Genomic DNA, 15,209 nt, shown 5'->3' on the forward strand with positions numbered 1-15,209 from the left:
TTTTTAAAATAATTGTTAAAATAATTTTTGATTAAGAGTACGCATATGCATAAGGACATTACATATCATTGGATATTGTGCCATTATTTACATTTTTGAATAAAGTACAGCTCCTTATTCAATGCAATTTAATTCAAATTCAGAAATACTTCAATGATCCCAAAGGGAATTTAAATTATCTTTAATTCCAAGTGTCTCTGAAAAAAATATTTACTGTTAAAGACTAGAAAGTTGTTCCTCCTTGGTTTGTTCTCACTTCACAAAAGCATTCGGGACGCCCAACTCTTTCAGAAGGTATTGTTAAGGGAACAAGTGGTAAAATGAGGTTTCAGCTGATAAATCTGTGCATGCTGCTGTGACTGTTTAAGGTCCACAGCGAGCAAGCGCAGTTTCCAAAGTCCAGTAGGTGGCAGTGAGTGTTCTCAGGTATGGTGGAGAGGAGGACAGGTTGTGTGAGACGTGTGTTCCTCTTGCACAAGCGCTCCCGTGTTGCGTAGCCTGGGAAAACTGACGTGGTTCGGAGCCGAGCGGTCAGGGCGACAGCTGCGTGTGTGTGCGTGTGTATGCGTGGCTGTGTGCGAGTGTGACAGTGACAGAGTTGCGGCGGGGCAGATCAGAAAAGTCCCGGTGGCGCCCGCGCACTCTTTCCTCGGTCCGCCACGAGACCTGCGACACGCTCTGAACCTGGTCGGCTGGCCGCGCGTGACCCGAGGACCCCCTACTTTATTCGGGCTGCGCTGGCGGAAACGGTGAAGCTGAAACTACATTCATTGACTTCAGAGCGATGAACTGGCAGTATGGCCAAGTGGTTCAAGGAGCACCTAGGATTCAAAACTACCAAAGCACCCCCTCCGGCGCCACCAAAACCGGACTACAGACACTGTCACACCGGTGTGCCCGGAGCGCCTGGCTTCCAGCAAACTGGCACCGGGGCTACTTTTCCGAGTCCAGCACAGCCGGACATCCTCGCTGCTTACAGACTACAAAAGGACTTGGACTTCGAAGACCCATACACTCCGGGTGGAAATATTTCTTTCGGTTCGAGCTTGAACACTGTGGTCCCGTCGGAAAACAAATTTGTGTCACCGAAGCACCGACTTATTAAGGTGGAAACTATCGAAAAGAGCAGCCCAGCTCCAGGCGGGGGTGTCACAGTCACCCAAGCCGTAGCTGTGGGGAGCGTTAAGTCTCCTACTTCTTCACCTCCTTTGGAACAAGACAACAAGGAAAAGGTGGGGGAAGTTTGGTTTTAGCAACTTTTTATTATTAATATTTTACCTTTTTTGTTGATCTAGTTAGAAAAAAATAATACAAGTCTTATTTTCTCTGTCCAACGTAGGCTATGGTTTTCATAAAACGGCTCTTTATTAAAAAGAAAACGTGGTGTGTTTTAGAGGCACTTGCCCAACTCCTGTTAGAAATTACAACTGGCAGAACTTGTTATCACAGCCACACAGCAGCATGAGTTGCGCCATCAGCCCCGGTCTAATATCCAACCTGCCCTGCAGGGAGTGCTGTCATATATTACACAACTCTACAGCTACACATTTGATGCGAGAGAGAAAAAAAAGCTGCATTTCTCTATGTTTTGAAACTGAACAAATTGAAAACATCACAACTGCATCTAAATCCCCCAAATTTCAGTCCGGGTCAGTCCACCTTAGTGTTCACCAAGATGATCTCTTCTGCTTTGGGAAGAGTTTGTAAATGTTGGGTTATATGACTTTAGTTTGATCCTCTTTATGTGCACAGTGCTTTGAAGCACCTCAAACCCTTCACCAAACCCCTCACAAACGATTCAAACATGCCCTCAGCAAGGTGGAAACAGGGGGAAGATATGCCGGCTATGCCTTGGAGCACAGCTGTCATCTCTGGATTCCCAGGAATCCATGTTCTGGGTTCAAGTCTTGAAGGCTGCAGAGATGTTTGGCGTCAGTGAGCTTCACGATTTGCTGAATTACTGAGAGTGATCCATCTGAGGAATGCTTTTCTGTGTTTGTATTGCTTATCAGCGGAGATGAAAGCACATCCCTGTGAATATACACACCCGGCAGCCCTCAGATCATGCTTCAGTCACGACTGAGTGCTGAAATGTTTTGTGGTCCCCCTCGCTTTCACCTTCACGTTACTTCCTCCTCTGTGTTTGTTTTGCTTTTGCACCTGTCTTGTGACATGTGGCAACTTTACAGTTGGTTTTCGTTCAGTGCTTTTATTTATATTTCACAATGTCTGCAGGCTGTCGTAAGGATGTTGTATTAAGGAAGACTGAGATTTTTACTTCCCCAACAGTGGTTTGATGACACATTGTGATAAAAGCGAGGAATTATAGGTTGCAAACCTATAATGCAAATGAAAGCCTAAAGGAATCATCCAGTCAGTCATAACATTTTGTTTTCAGACACTGCCACCCAACTGGTTTTACTTTTCAATTTCAACATGCACAGGTTTAATTTTAACATAGTAAAATGTTATCCAAAACATACTTTTATTTTTCACTTCACCTGCTCAGGCCGATGAAAGAGATGATGGTTGTCTCATGTTAACCAGTGCTTTCTGAAGTCAGGGATTCTGATGCGTTAGCACTTCGAATGTGTCTCTCATCATGAGCGCACATGGCTGACACTGACAGGCAGTTGATGGAATAAGAGCTTGATGTCATGATGTTATGGCCAAACTAAACCAGTACTGACAGCTGGTGGGGTTTGGGTGTGTGTGGAGAAAAGGAAGGTTGGATGAATATGGTGCCGTTGCAGATCAATATACCTTATTACAAAACTATTGGCAAAATATATAAACCACCTTTTTAAGTTATCGAATTCATGTACCTACTGTTGCCAACAACTGTAACTCTAAGATCGGTGAATTTGTGTATGTTGTTGGAATCATATGCTGATTCAGTAGCTCCAGATTTCTAAACCTTGTTTGGTCTTTAGATTTCCTCAAGGATCATGTGTAGAAATCTTTATAGAATGAATCACCTTACATTGCCTAGTGCAAAGCAGAATGTTGGATGCAGCTGCATGCTGCCATTGGATTCTAAATAAGTGATGATATGATATAGTGATAATCAAATAGATGAGTCGGGTTCAAATGTATTTGTTTGATTGCATTGTGTCATGTTTAAAGTTTGGTGGAGGAGACATTATACCTTGTTCTATGTTTTCACACAGTTCCAGTGAAAAAATGGCATTGGTTTGTTTAGACAGTTGGGATAGAGCTGCATATGGACCAAAGCATTGGACATTGGTCTGCTGTGCAAACATAAACTAAGAGCAAAGCCTGAGAGACACATTTTGTCTATCATCAGTGACTGACCTCAAACATGCTGTTCTATAGAAATGGTCAAATATTCCTTTAAAATTGGGGACAACTTTCGCAGATATGTTGAGCTTAAAAACGGTAGGATTGTTGCATAAAGTCTATGTATCGAGACAGGCAGTCATATCATTTTAAATGTGTGTCTGAGTATGTTTGTAAGTACTTTGGTGGTATGGTTTATGTTTATTTTTCATGATTCAGGGTGGAAACTCAGGTGAAATACAGATACTAGATAAATCTGTGTTCCTTCATAGCTGCACAACCTTAACTTTTTTGTGGATTAGGTTGTGTGGGAGCTGACTGTTTTCTCTCCCACTCTGCTAGTGAAGGTAATTGTTTTTAAATGTATGCTAGATAAACTCTTCAGGTGACAATAAATTAAAAGCATGAGAATAAAGGATCATACTCCTTCCTATACACATGTTCCAACAATCTATGTAGGAGGTTGAGCTGTTTGCCGTGTTTTTTTCCCTGTCCTCTAATTCTTCAGATTGGCGTTAAAGGGCTGAAAATATTTAGTGTTCCCTTTCTGCCTAATGTTAAAGTACTCTTCATTGTGCCTTTTTCAGCATTTGTTAATTTTAGGGATGCACTGATTAGTTGTCTCTGTGCCAATATTGATTTCTTTTTTTCTCCAAGGTCTGAGCTGCAAATTCAACTTTATTGTTGCTGGAGTTTGCAGTACATAAATAAAAAATGGAGGAATTTTCTAGTTTTAATAATATGGATCAATTAATGGAAAAAATCTGACTATGTTTTCACATCAGTGACCTTTGGCTTTTAGTTTGGTGCATCTCTGGTTATTTCTAGATGGATTCTGGCACAGCTTCTCACAAACAGCCACGCGTGCCTGCTCATAAATGTACCTGTCCATCTTCTGACTGAAAAGGCTTAACACTGACTTCTGACTGAGCAGAGAGCACGAGTGTCTTAACAGCACTGCTCGGTTGCATTGATGTTTTAATTACTTGACTCATGAATGCTAATTATATCACTGCTTACCTAATGCCTGAAGTGCCAATAGCAGCATCAAGGGAATTTTCTGAGTCCATTTCTATTCAGCAGACTCCAGAAGAAAGAAAAGCTAGGTAAAGAACTAAGCTCAAACACTAAGATCTGATTATTTTCTTGGTTTTTAGATTTTTATGATTCCCGTTCTCGCTTTCCTTTCTCTGTAAAACTTTGATGCACATTGCCTTCGCTCACAGTTTAAAGTTTACAGGAAATTGTGATTTGTTTTGTTTTTAATTAAGCTGAGCCCTTCATGGTAGAGTTAGCTGAGAGAGATGATCAATTATCATCCTGCCTGGAAACTAATTAAAGGCCTCATCTCCCAGCTCATCGCTCCACTCAGCGCTAAACTAACTCCTCTCAAGGACGCCCCAAAGTGATGACGGGCTCTGTTCGACAAATGTGTAAACAGGCAGTCGGGTGAAGCTGACTGACAGGCTGCTGCTTCCCCATGAAACACCTCACGCTATCGTTGCTATCTGTTTGTTCACCTGGGAAACTTGTGTTTGGCAGCCTCCAACGCTCACAGCTCTACCAGCTTGTAGATTTATCTATGTGGAAACGTGTTGGACCCGACTCTCTGAGGGGCGATTATGATGATTATTATGCACCAGATAGTAATGCCTGTTAAAATTTTGTCTACAAGACAAAAAGTAAGTCTTGGGTCAAACAATAACTAATTACTGTATATTGTGTTGCATTTATCATCACTACAGAGGCAAAAACAAAACTTCTCAGTTGGATTGAGTTTTAGCATCCATGTTTTAGAAAATGTGTAATATATATTTATATATATATTTTGCTTATTGCGTGCTCAGAAAATCAATTCTGCAGCCCAATCAATATGGATGCAATATGTCTGAAGAGAAGCTCTTCAATTGGAAAGGTTTAAACATTGTTATTACTCAGTTGCAAAATATACAGATGTCTTTGATGGATATTTTTCCTCAACATAAAAATGTACATTCAAATATTACTTGGATTATCTGTAGTTTTATGTAGCCACGGAAGATTTTTTCAGATGAATAAGCAAATATAAAAAGTATTGATCACTTTGAGTGCACCAGAATATGAAGTAGTTTACTACCAAATGTACCATCCACCAACTTCCAATTACCAGGAGCAGACTGAGCATGCTTGACAGATTCCACTGCCTTCTGAGCTTGGCTAAACTGCTCAGCATCATTTCCTCTCATCCCGAAAGCCTTTGCTCTGCTTTTCAGCCTTGTTACTCGAGACACCAGTGGATTTTTATGAGTGCATCCCACTGGCCGTTCACATACTTATCTTCTCCACAGACAGGAGACGCATCCAGCACAAACGTCAATATTACCTGGCTCTGTGAAAGTCCTTCTCTTCACAAAACTACGCAACAGCTCAAAACATCAGACTCTTTGAGATTCATTCACCTAGATACAGCATTCAAACCATTGAACCTTTTCATGTTTTGTCTTGTTGCAACCACAAACTTCAACGTTTTACTTGGATTTTGTATGATGGGCCAATGCAAAGTAGCGCATAATAGTAGAGTGGAAGGAAATTGGATATAATAGCCTGGAAAGTATGACGTGCACATTCAGCACCGCTGGAGTCAAGAAGTCGTTGTAACCACCTTCCCCTGCAAATACAGATGTAAGGTTTTTGTAGTATGTCTCCACCAGCTTTTTGCGTCTACACACAATACTTCAGGTTCTGCAGGAGCAGATTGAGAGCCGGTGAACATTTGTTTTAAGTTTTGTCACAGATTGTCATTTGGATTCGGGTATAGACATTGACTGCGCCATTCTAACTCTAGGATGTTTCTCTCTAACCCATTGCATTGTTGTTCTGGAAGAACAACTTCCTTATTCTTCCACCAGAACAACCTTCCACCATTGTTCTCGTGGAAGGTAAGCCTTTAGTGGTATATCAGATGATCCATCATCAATTTTGTGTTTGTCTATCAATTGGAATCTTAATAAAATGTCTTTAAGTTTTAGGTTGTAACGTGAAAAAAATGTGGAAAAGTTGAGGGGCTGGAAATACATTTTTGCAAGTCACGAAAATTTTATTTGACTGGTCAGATTAATAACAGGCTGAATTGGGTTACGGCTCATCACAACCCTCCTTCATTTTCCCAAACAGTTTCAACAGCAATCAAAGCATGTTGAATTAGGCAAAACTGATTAAGTAAAACCCTGTGGAAATGTATAGCAACAGCTGAAGTGGAAAAGTCATGTTTTTAAGTAATTTCCAATGCTTTGACAGCTTTAAGCCGAGGTTCAAGTAATCAACAGATTTGTGTGAAAGCTGTTGTTTGCGTTTTTGGACCTTGCAGCTGTTGTTTTTCATAATCAGCATGAGACTCACATCTTTAAGCAAGAAAGTAATTATTTGATTAATTATCAGTTGTGAGAGTAAGTGTGGGTTGCTATGGCTACCTTACCTCAGTGTTGTCCCATTTAGACAGTGTTATTGTTGTCATGAAATGAAGTATTAATTTACATCTTGACTCTTGAGTCATTAAAGAATGCAGAGTATTTCCTGAGCTATCCTGATTCTAAGAAACTCTTTGAAATTAATCTTGATTAGTTTTCATGACAAGCATATCATGTGTTCAAAGTCCTTCTTTTGCTTTGTGTTTATTGACAAAAGAGCATTTCTATGCATTCCTTACTTGAACATGAAGGGAGTTCTGAAATAAAGGAAATGATAAAGCTCAACCAGGCAGCTTCTTACTTACAGATTGACAAGTTCTGTCAATGGAAAGGATACATGGCAGAACTGATTCTTTTTACTAAGATGACATTTTGGTATCCTATTACATTAGCATCTTGGCAGTGTAATCCTATGCAGTAAATGAGGATAATAACAAGTCATGGTTTAGATTTTACTACCAACCACCTCAAGTGGAGCAAAGTTACAGCTCTGGGAAAAGATGGCCTTTAGCCATTGTTTGCTTATTTTCTTTCCTCTCTCCATCTGCAAGCCTTCTTTCCAGTTTAAAGAGTCCCAGTGGAGTCTGCTTGTGTTTGTGTTGCTCAATTTTCTTTTTCTAACTTTGGGCCTGAACATCAGTCACATGACTCCACCAGGTCACAATTAGCCCTCAGACTTGTGCTGCAGCTCTGGCCGCTGGGGAGTTGTAGACACATGGCTCTGTTTTGTTTAATGACAGTGTGTGCAGCTGAGTGTAGAACGAGGGAGCCCTGGTCTGCAGGCAGATCGTCTCCCACAGATTAAAGAGAAATGCATACGCTTGCCTGCCATATGAGACCCAAGGAACAGATCTGCAAGAAGCTTAAAGCTTCTTTTTGCAAAAAAAAATAAAAAAAATCTAAACTCACTGAGTTGTAAATGAATGGGTCTGTTTACATCAGAAGACGCTATGATGTTGAGGTCATGCAGATAGTGGCTGGTTTGCTATTCGCCTTCTGATTAACTACAGGTCATTGTTTTTGTGACACACTGTAGGAGGTGGTCAGACTTCTGTGTTCAGAGAGTTCTGACCTGTGATCTGAATGCCCACAGAGAAGTCAACCACCTTCTGGGCTTCACAGCAGGACTGAGATTAACTGGAAATGAGTGGAAGTGAATAACAAATTATTAATCCCCTCTCTGTGCTTTTTTCCCCACACATCATAATTCTTTAAGATTTTATTGTCTTATGTTATCGGATTATGCTGATATGGGAAGAGCTTGCAAACCACTGTCTTGTTTGGTATTATTTGGTATCTCTAGGATTAAGGAAGTGCTCCTTTCCTGACAGGAAGTGTTTACAGCTTGGTGACATTCCCTTCTTTAGCTTGACAAGTCTGTGCTTGCCCCTTTGTGTAGGCCGGATTTTCAGGTTGATGCTTGAATGCTGAAATAAAAGCAACGTTAATTCTCCCGGCTGTTTTGACTTGACGTGTCCGGCTGTAAGAAACAGTTACAGTTGGCGGCACTCCGAGAACTTGTCCATCATAGTACTTTCTGTATCTTCACTCAACTTTTGTTATTCTGTCCAGAGAGGTGAGTGGTCAGCCACGTAGCAATGGCAGCCCTGTGGGGCTCCACCCTGTTCTTGCACATTTTCGGCGTTCGCAACGTGCAGCGATCCCACTGGATCGTTGGCAGAGAGGTTATCCAAGGCTTCAGAGTCACAGCTGTCCTCGCATAGCATCACAAAACCTCCAGCTTTGTTTACGGACAAACTGTGGCTTCTTTTCCTCCCTCCTCTGTGAAGAGAGACCAAAATCAAAGCTTTGCTCCCAGTGGACCTCACCACATTGTTTCATGCAGTTCTGCTATCCTAATCTTGTCAGTTTTTCTGTTATGGAAGATAAACGGTTGTGTTGTTTGTGGTGGTACACTGTTATGTAAGAATCAAATGGGAGTGAATTGCATGTCAACAGTCCATACTTGGAGTCAAAAATATTTATCCCTTCCAAAGATGGTAAGGATTTATCAATGAAAGTTTTTTTTTATTTTCAAGTAGCAACAGGCTTTGGATTCCTTTCTCGTGAGTTGAGTGAAGGATAAAATCAACTCCGAAAATGCATAACATAGTATTTGTTTACAACACTAAGTATTGTTTAGCCTGGTGATTGCCTTCTTATGCAATTCTCCTCGATTGTCATCTCCCTTCACTGCTACATCTGGGCTTTCTCCCATTGAAGTGGAGTTCTCCAAGAAAATTTCAACCGGTCCAATCAGCGAACAGAAGGAGAAAGTCTGAATGATGATGTCAATTTTCTGGGCCGTTTTATCTTTGCTGTCTGCCTGTAGTTTTAGCAGTGGCAGCGGTGGAAATGAAAGAAGCCATTGACATTGTGTTTACCATGCTTCCAAATATTGAATTAACATTAACAGTCATCTCGATCGGCTCGGCACTTCTCTCTTTGCAGTGGAGGATGGTTCTTTACAACACACACAATTTCTGGTAAGCTTCATCGCATTAGCCATTGGATAAAATGTGAAACTTTGACAGAGTCCACGGCTCAAGAAAGCAATTTTTTCTCAATAGCCGGGGGTCCAGACCTTCTGTACAAAGCAAAGCATAGCACAAGAAGCTGGTTTGTACCAGGCTGTATTAAGATATATACATTTATTACATTCTAAAGTTTTCTGACATCTCTTATGGTCTAAAGTTAAATTTAATTAAGCCTTTGGGGAGTCGATAATAATGTTTCATTTGCTTCGATTGTGATCCAAAGACTTTCAATGGTCATTTTACTAGTTATGCTTGTAACACAAACTGTGAACAATTAGCCAATTAATTCACAGCAACCAGTGAGAGCCTTCAGCTGTCTAGATGTAGTAAAGATGAATTGTTGAACCTCACAAGCCAGAATCAGAATGAGGAAGAAAGGAAACTTAAGTGACTTTGAACATGGTTGATGGTGCCAGACAGGCTGGTTTGTGCACAGAAACTGATGATCTGCAGGGGATTTCACACACAACCATTTCTTGGGTTTCTACAGAATAGACTGAAAAAGAAAAGTTGTTCAGTGAACTGCAATTGTGTAGATGAAAATATCTTGTTGATATCAGAGAAAAATGGGTAGGCTATTTTCAGAGTGATTAAAAAAAAGTAATTAAATTAAACTCAAAATGCAGGATGGCATTTTTGAATGCACAAATACCAAATGTTGAAATAAATGGACTTCAGAAGCAGAACATCACACCTGGTGCCACTCCTCTCAGCTAAGAACAAGACACAGCAGCTATAATTTGGCACTGGCTCAGTAAATTTGGACAAAATTGAACTGAAAAATTGTTGCCTGGTTGAATGAGTCTTGATTTCAGATGGTAGGGTCAGAATTTGGCACAAAGAATTTAAAAATATTGTCCCATCACGGCAATGTCTTTTTAAGTTAGGTATGGGTGTGAATATTTTTGATTGCTGTGTGTCATCATGCAGTTTTGATTCTTTTTCTTTTTTAGTCTACCCCAGTTTTCCTAAATATATATATATATATATATATAAAATAACATATTTTTATCATGACTTTGACCAAAGTGAAGACTGAAATTGGTGCAGTAACAGTAAGAACAAATCACTTGTGCACACGTAAAGAGGATTACTATATTTTATAAAATTCCAACATTCCACCGTGACACCTGAATTATTTTCAACTCTTGAGTCGCACCACTAACTGTATGTAGAAAACACTGCCAATAAATCTATCACACGGGGACGGGGACAGAGAAAGGAAATTGGATTTTGCCAAGCGTGTCGTCAAGTACTTAATCTTGAATATCTGTCGCATATTAAGAGGACCTTCATAGTGTGCAACCCATGGGCTCCTCTTTTCTCTCCACTGGAGGTCTTAAGTGGCAATGCGGATTTTGTTCCCATGAATGAGGTCCGCTAGGACAAGTTGAGGTGCTTTTTGTGCTTCGCTGCCTTGGGTGCTTTAACAAAAGATGCATTCGTTCTTCAGGAGACGTGAGCAGGCAGAATAGGAATTTATCAAGAGGGAGGGTGCACATTTAGCGTTTTTAAAAGTGTGAAAGCCAAAGTTACATACTGCATATTTTTGCTAGAAGTAAAGGAGAGGGGAGTGTAGCTTAGCTGACTGTTTGTTTGAGGCACTCTGTTGATAAAAATTTGACATTTTCTGACTTTGCTCAAGTACCCTGGGTATAGTTTTATTTGTGGCGTGAATTTTTTTCTTCTTCTGTATTTCATCTTAAAACAATAAATGCATTTGTCAGGAATTTCCTAGTTGACATTGATTTCATATTTTTTTATAGATTATTTCTACAAGATCACCAATCTTAACAAAACGCATACTGACTCATGCATGTAAACAAACCTAGTTTTCTTCCAGTAATTAAACATTAAAATAAATAACAATAAAAAAGCCCTGCAAGTTCTTTGACTAATAACAGAATATAAAGGATTTAGATTATCTATTAGATTATCAGTCTTGATGCAAGAAATTGTTCCCCTAAAAACTTCATAAAAAACATTTTCAGTTCTCAACCCTTTGATAGGTTTATGGACCACATAATGGTTGGAGTTATTCTGAATTTTAAATTGTCCATTCTATGAATAACATATATGTTAATTCTATTGCACCATCTAATTAAACTTACAGTGCAATGAATAAATAACCTGCTGCATTTTTTTTGTCCCAGTCATTAGGAAAAATATTCTGATTCTGTCAACATTGTATATCAGAGAATCAGACTTTGAAGAAAAACATAAATCTGCGTTTGCATGGAAACGCCTTATTGGTACATCTCAATATTTGTTTTGTTGGGTCTAATTTAAAGTATGATTGCATCTTGTGAGACTGTGACATTTCTCCTGGGGAAATTATGGGGAAGACAGACTTTTCTTCTGGCTTATGAAATGATGAGACAATGACATTTACTGATTTAAAGTTAATTTGTACAGAGATTAGTTGGTAAAAGTTTTCTAACAAAGAATCATGAAACCATTAGTAGATGGGAAACTCTGGTCAATTCTGAATTGTTTTTTAACATGTTTAAACCTGTAAATAATGCTTTAACACTCAAATTACACAGCAAATGTCCAACCTGTTATCAAAGAACTGGTTAAAAACGAAAGTCTAAGCACTGCATACACTCAAATCACTTCGTACAGTGGATTTAACTTTGCCTGTCAGACAAAGTTGATTTTAGTGAGAACATGTAATGGACTGCATACTTTATCTACACCAGTTTACCTGGGAAAATGTGCTGCAGAAATGATTTCATTAATAAGAACAGAAGAGGGAAGACAGCTGTCATACTAACAATAGAAAATGACAGGCAGCTGCTATTTTTAACCTTCTGAAAGCTTCCCTTAACTTCCTGAGTTTCTGGAAGGCTTCAGCGGCGTGCGGGTTCACGAGTCTTAATTTGAACTGATCGAAACACTGAGTACTCACAACTAACACAAGCCATTTTATTCTGTCAATAATTACATTTACATGTTTTTAGAAGTGTATATTGACTTAGCAGCACCACGTGGAACTAAAGGCTGCTTAATTGGTTTAAATTGCACAGTGGTTGTACTTATAGTAGTGTAGCATGCTTCCACTCCTTTATTTCTCAGTAGACTAATTTCTGCATACACACTCAGACAGACTACACTATAGGGATTTGTATCAGTAGTTATCATGGCATCTTGAAGTATTCCCGTGCCAACTGTGATCAACATGAGCCGAAACACTCTAAAGAACCTGGTTCACTCTGGTGGCTTGTGAGTGCTGCTTCATCTGGAAAAGGGCAGAGATTAGAAGAACCAGCATTTTATGTGGCGTGAGTCCTAAAAGGAGACAGGGATGCAGTAAATAAGGTGATACCCGCAGTGCAGATGTCTCAGTGGGGAACATGTGCAAAACTGATTGTAGAGCACATTGATGTGTGAAAAGACTTTTTCAGTGTTACTTAAATTACTTAAGGTGTGGAGAAGTCTTTAGTCCGGTTCATATAAAATTATCATTTTTTTTTTATTTATTTTTTTATGCAGTGTTGAGTTAACAGAGAAACAATTGCACCATACTGTTTCCATCTTCACATGATGGATTGAATGGTGACTTCTGAAATATTAAAAGCTCGGATTATAACATAACCTTGTTAAATTTCTTCATAAATGTATCCCTAGCTTGTCTGCTGCTGTTGTTGCCTTTTTTGTTTGCAATGCTGTTTGTTCTCTAATGTTCTCTAATAAACTTCTCAGGCTTTCACAGAACATCTGGATCAAATTACTTGTAGAGGTTGACTCTATTTAGTCATTATAGGACTTATAAGGGTGGCTGGTTGCACTGGATTTAATTTAGGCGTAGCAGATTAAAGGTGCTAAATACAAAGATATTCCGCAGTCTTCACATTTTTATTAAAACAATGTTTGAAATGTTTTGTCATTTTCATTGTACTTAATTATGTGCTACTTTTTGCTGGTTTACAACTGAAATTCCAAATCAAACACACTGAAGTTGTAATTTGTAATGTGAAAAAGTGGAAGGGCAATGGATACTTTTGCAGAGGACTGTAGACAGTTTATCCCTGCTGTGGTCCTCACCAGTGGCTTTCGATGCACTGCAAAGCAACGCCTCTACAGCATATATATTAATTTGATTAGTTACCTCTCCAGACTCCTAAGTAGGCCTTTACAGGAGCCACATCACTCTTTGCATCTCCCAGAGAGCCCGGAATGCTCTCGTGGCAACTGTGTTTCGCAGGAAAACATTTCAATAAAGTTTCATTAATGTCAAAGCTGTATTGTGGGAAATGCACTCCTGCATTGCCTCTCCCCAAGAGGCAAAGCCAGTTTTCCATCTGCCTAATCTGTGTGGGAGATGCAGAAGCCAGCAGGGCTCAGTCCTCACAAGGGGTCCTGAATGAATTGTAACCAGATTTATGCTTGCTTCTTACAAACATGAAGCCATCTTAGTGTTGGAAACAGTGTTATGTCAACATAGAAGGTTTGAGCATTCTCATCTTAAATAAAGTGCCTCGAGGGTGTGTTTCTTGCCAGTATGTTCTTTTAAGAAAATGGCAAAGTTATCTCAGCATGACTGCACACACTGCATTCATCCCGACAAGCAGAGAATAGAGGAGCCATCAATGAGGCACATTCGACTTTTGTCCCTCAACCCAACAGGCGTAAACATACTTCATACATGTCAGTCTGTTCTGCGACTGTGTTCTGCTGAAAAAAATAGCATCTCCTTACCCATTGTCTCCTCTCCCCTCCCTTCCTATCTCCTCTGCAATGGCTGTCTTTCCTCACAATGGAGGCATGCTTTTCTTTTGTGTCACACCGAAGAACAAAAGAGCAATAGCAACAACAAAAAAAGCTTTTGAAATGCCATAATGCAATTGAGCTGCTAAGCACTGAGGTGTATTAGGTTATCAGTGACTAAAATCCCTTGTGGCGTGAGGCATAAATCACACACGTCAGTCCTTTTTCTTTCCCTCCCTTCTCTTTCTACAGCCTGCTGACTTTTCTGGCAGCAGTCTCAGAGGGTTTTCAACCTTGACTAGCCCCTGATGCAGCCAATACTTACAGGACTAGTCATGACATTGAGACCATGATCTGATTGCATTTATCTATCAAAAGAAAAGCTCTATACTGTTAATTTTCCCTGTTGTTTAGTAGAGTTTTGGTTTGCTGGGTTTGGAGTAAAATCATAAGCATACTTTTTTTTATTGATTATTGTGGTTAATTTGACCACACTGGATATGTTACTCAAGAAGCAGCAGCCCACTTTCTGTTTAAAAACCACAAAAAACAAAAAATTCAATCTCTGTACTCAAATTTCATCTAATGTGGTTTATGAAACTTTTATTCTTTTTGTCCTTGATTATCTGATGAGCTCTCTGAACCCATTATGCATTAAGGGTGCAGCAAGAGAACTGGTGCTCACATTTTCACCGCTTCTAATGGAGGACCTGCACTGAATAAAAGTGTAATCCTAGAAGCTCTTGTGTCATCCGAACACTGAGCCAAAGTGGCAGGTGCCTGCCACAGTCTCCCTCCTTTGTTAATGCTCTTCCCTCTGTTCCCACCGATTTGAGGTCAGGGAGCCGCAGTGCTTTTCAAGAAGTCTTTTTTTTTTTCTCACTGCTTGCTTTGTGAGCTGCCTGAGCCACGGCAGGTATAAGTCAAAGTCAGCCAGGATCTGAGCTACCAAATCCAGTAATTAAGTGGGCCCTTTCTCTCTTCATCTTGCGGACTAGCTAAGGACCCAGCTGCCACAGGGATATGCCCTAAGCCTGTCAGTTGTCTTTATGAGATTCATGTGGACTTACATCACAGCTCAGCAAAGGTCTGATATATGGAGGCAGCACAGTGCTGACGGGTAGAATTTTACTTTCATGACAAGTGTGGCTTGGCTGCAGTCCTGACACACCCTGGCATACCACAAGGCAGATGGTGTTCCCCCAGGCACTGCTGC

The 15,209-nt window shown here is 40.0% G+C and overlaps 1 protein-coding gene across 3 annotated transcripts in view; it reads left to right on the forward strand.

Annotated features, from left to right (window-relative positions):
* The first annotated feature begins 394 nt into the window (after positions 1-394).
* shf (Src homology 2 domain containing F) overlaps positions 395-15,209 on the forward strand; it is a 101,067-nt gene continuing 86,252 nt past the window's right edge. For 2 of the 3 annotated variants that reach the window (XM_014995852.2, XM_014995853.2), the window contains exon 1: positions 397-1,232. In XM_014995852.2, coding sequence (XP_014851338.2) covers positions 798-1,232 — 435 coding nt within the window. In that variant the 5' untranslated portion in view covers positions 397-797. Of the gene's footprint in view, positions 1,233-15,209 lie in introns of all 3 variants that reach the window. The other variant, XM_088004435.1, reaches the window with a different exon arrangement.

Source organism: Poecilia mexicana, unplaced genomic scaffold, assembly GCF_051168715.1.
Source record: "Poecilia mexicana isolate PSO_F unplaced genomic scaffold, ASM5116871v1 scaffold_3, whole genome shotgun sequence".
Taxonomy (NCBI): domain Eukaryota; kingdom Metazoa; phylum Chordata; class Actinopteri; order Cyprinodontiformes; family Poeciliidae; genus Poecilia; species Poecilia mexicana.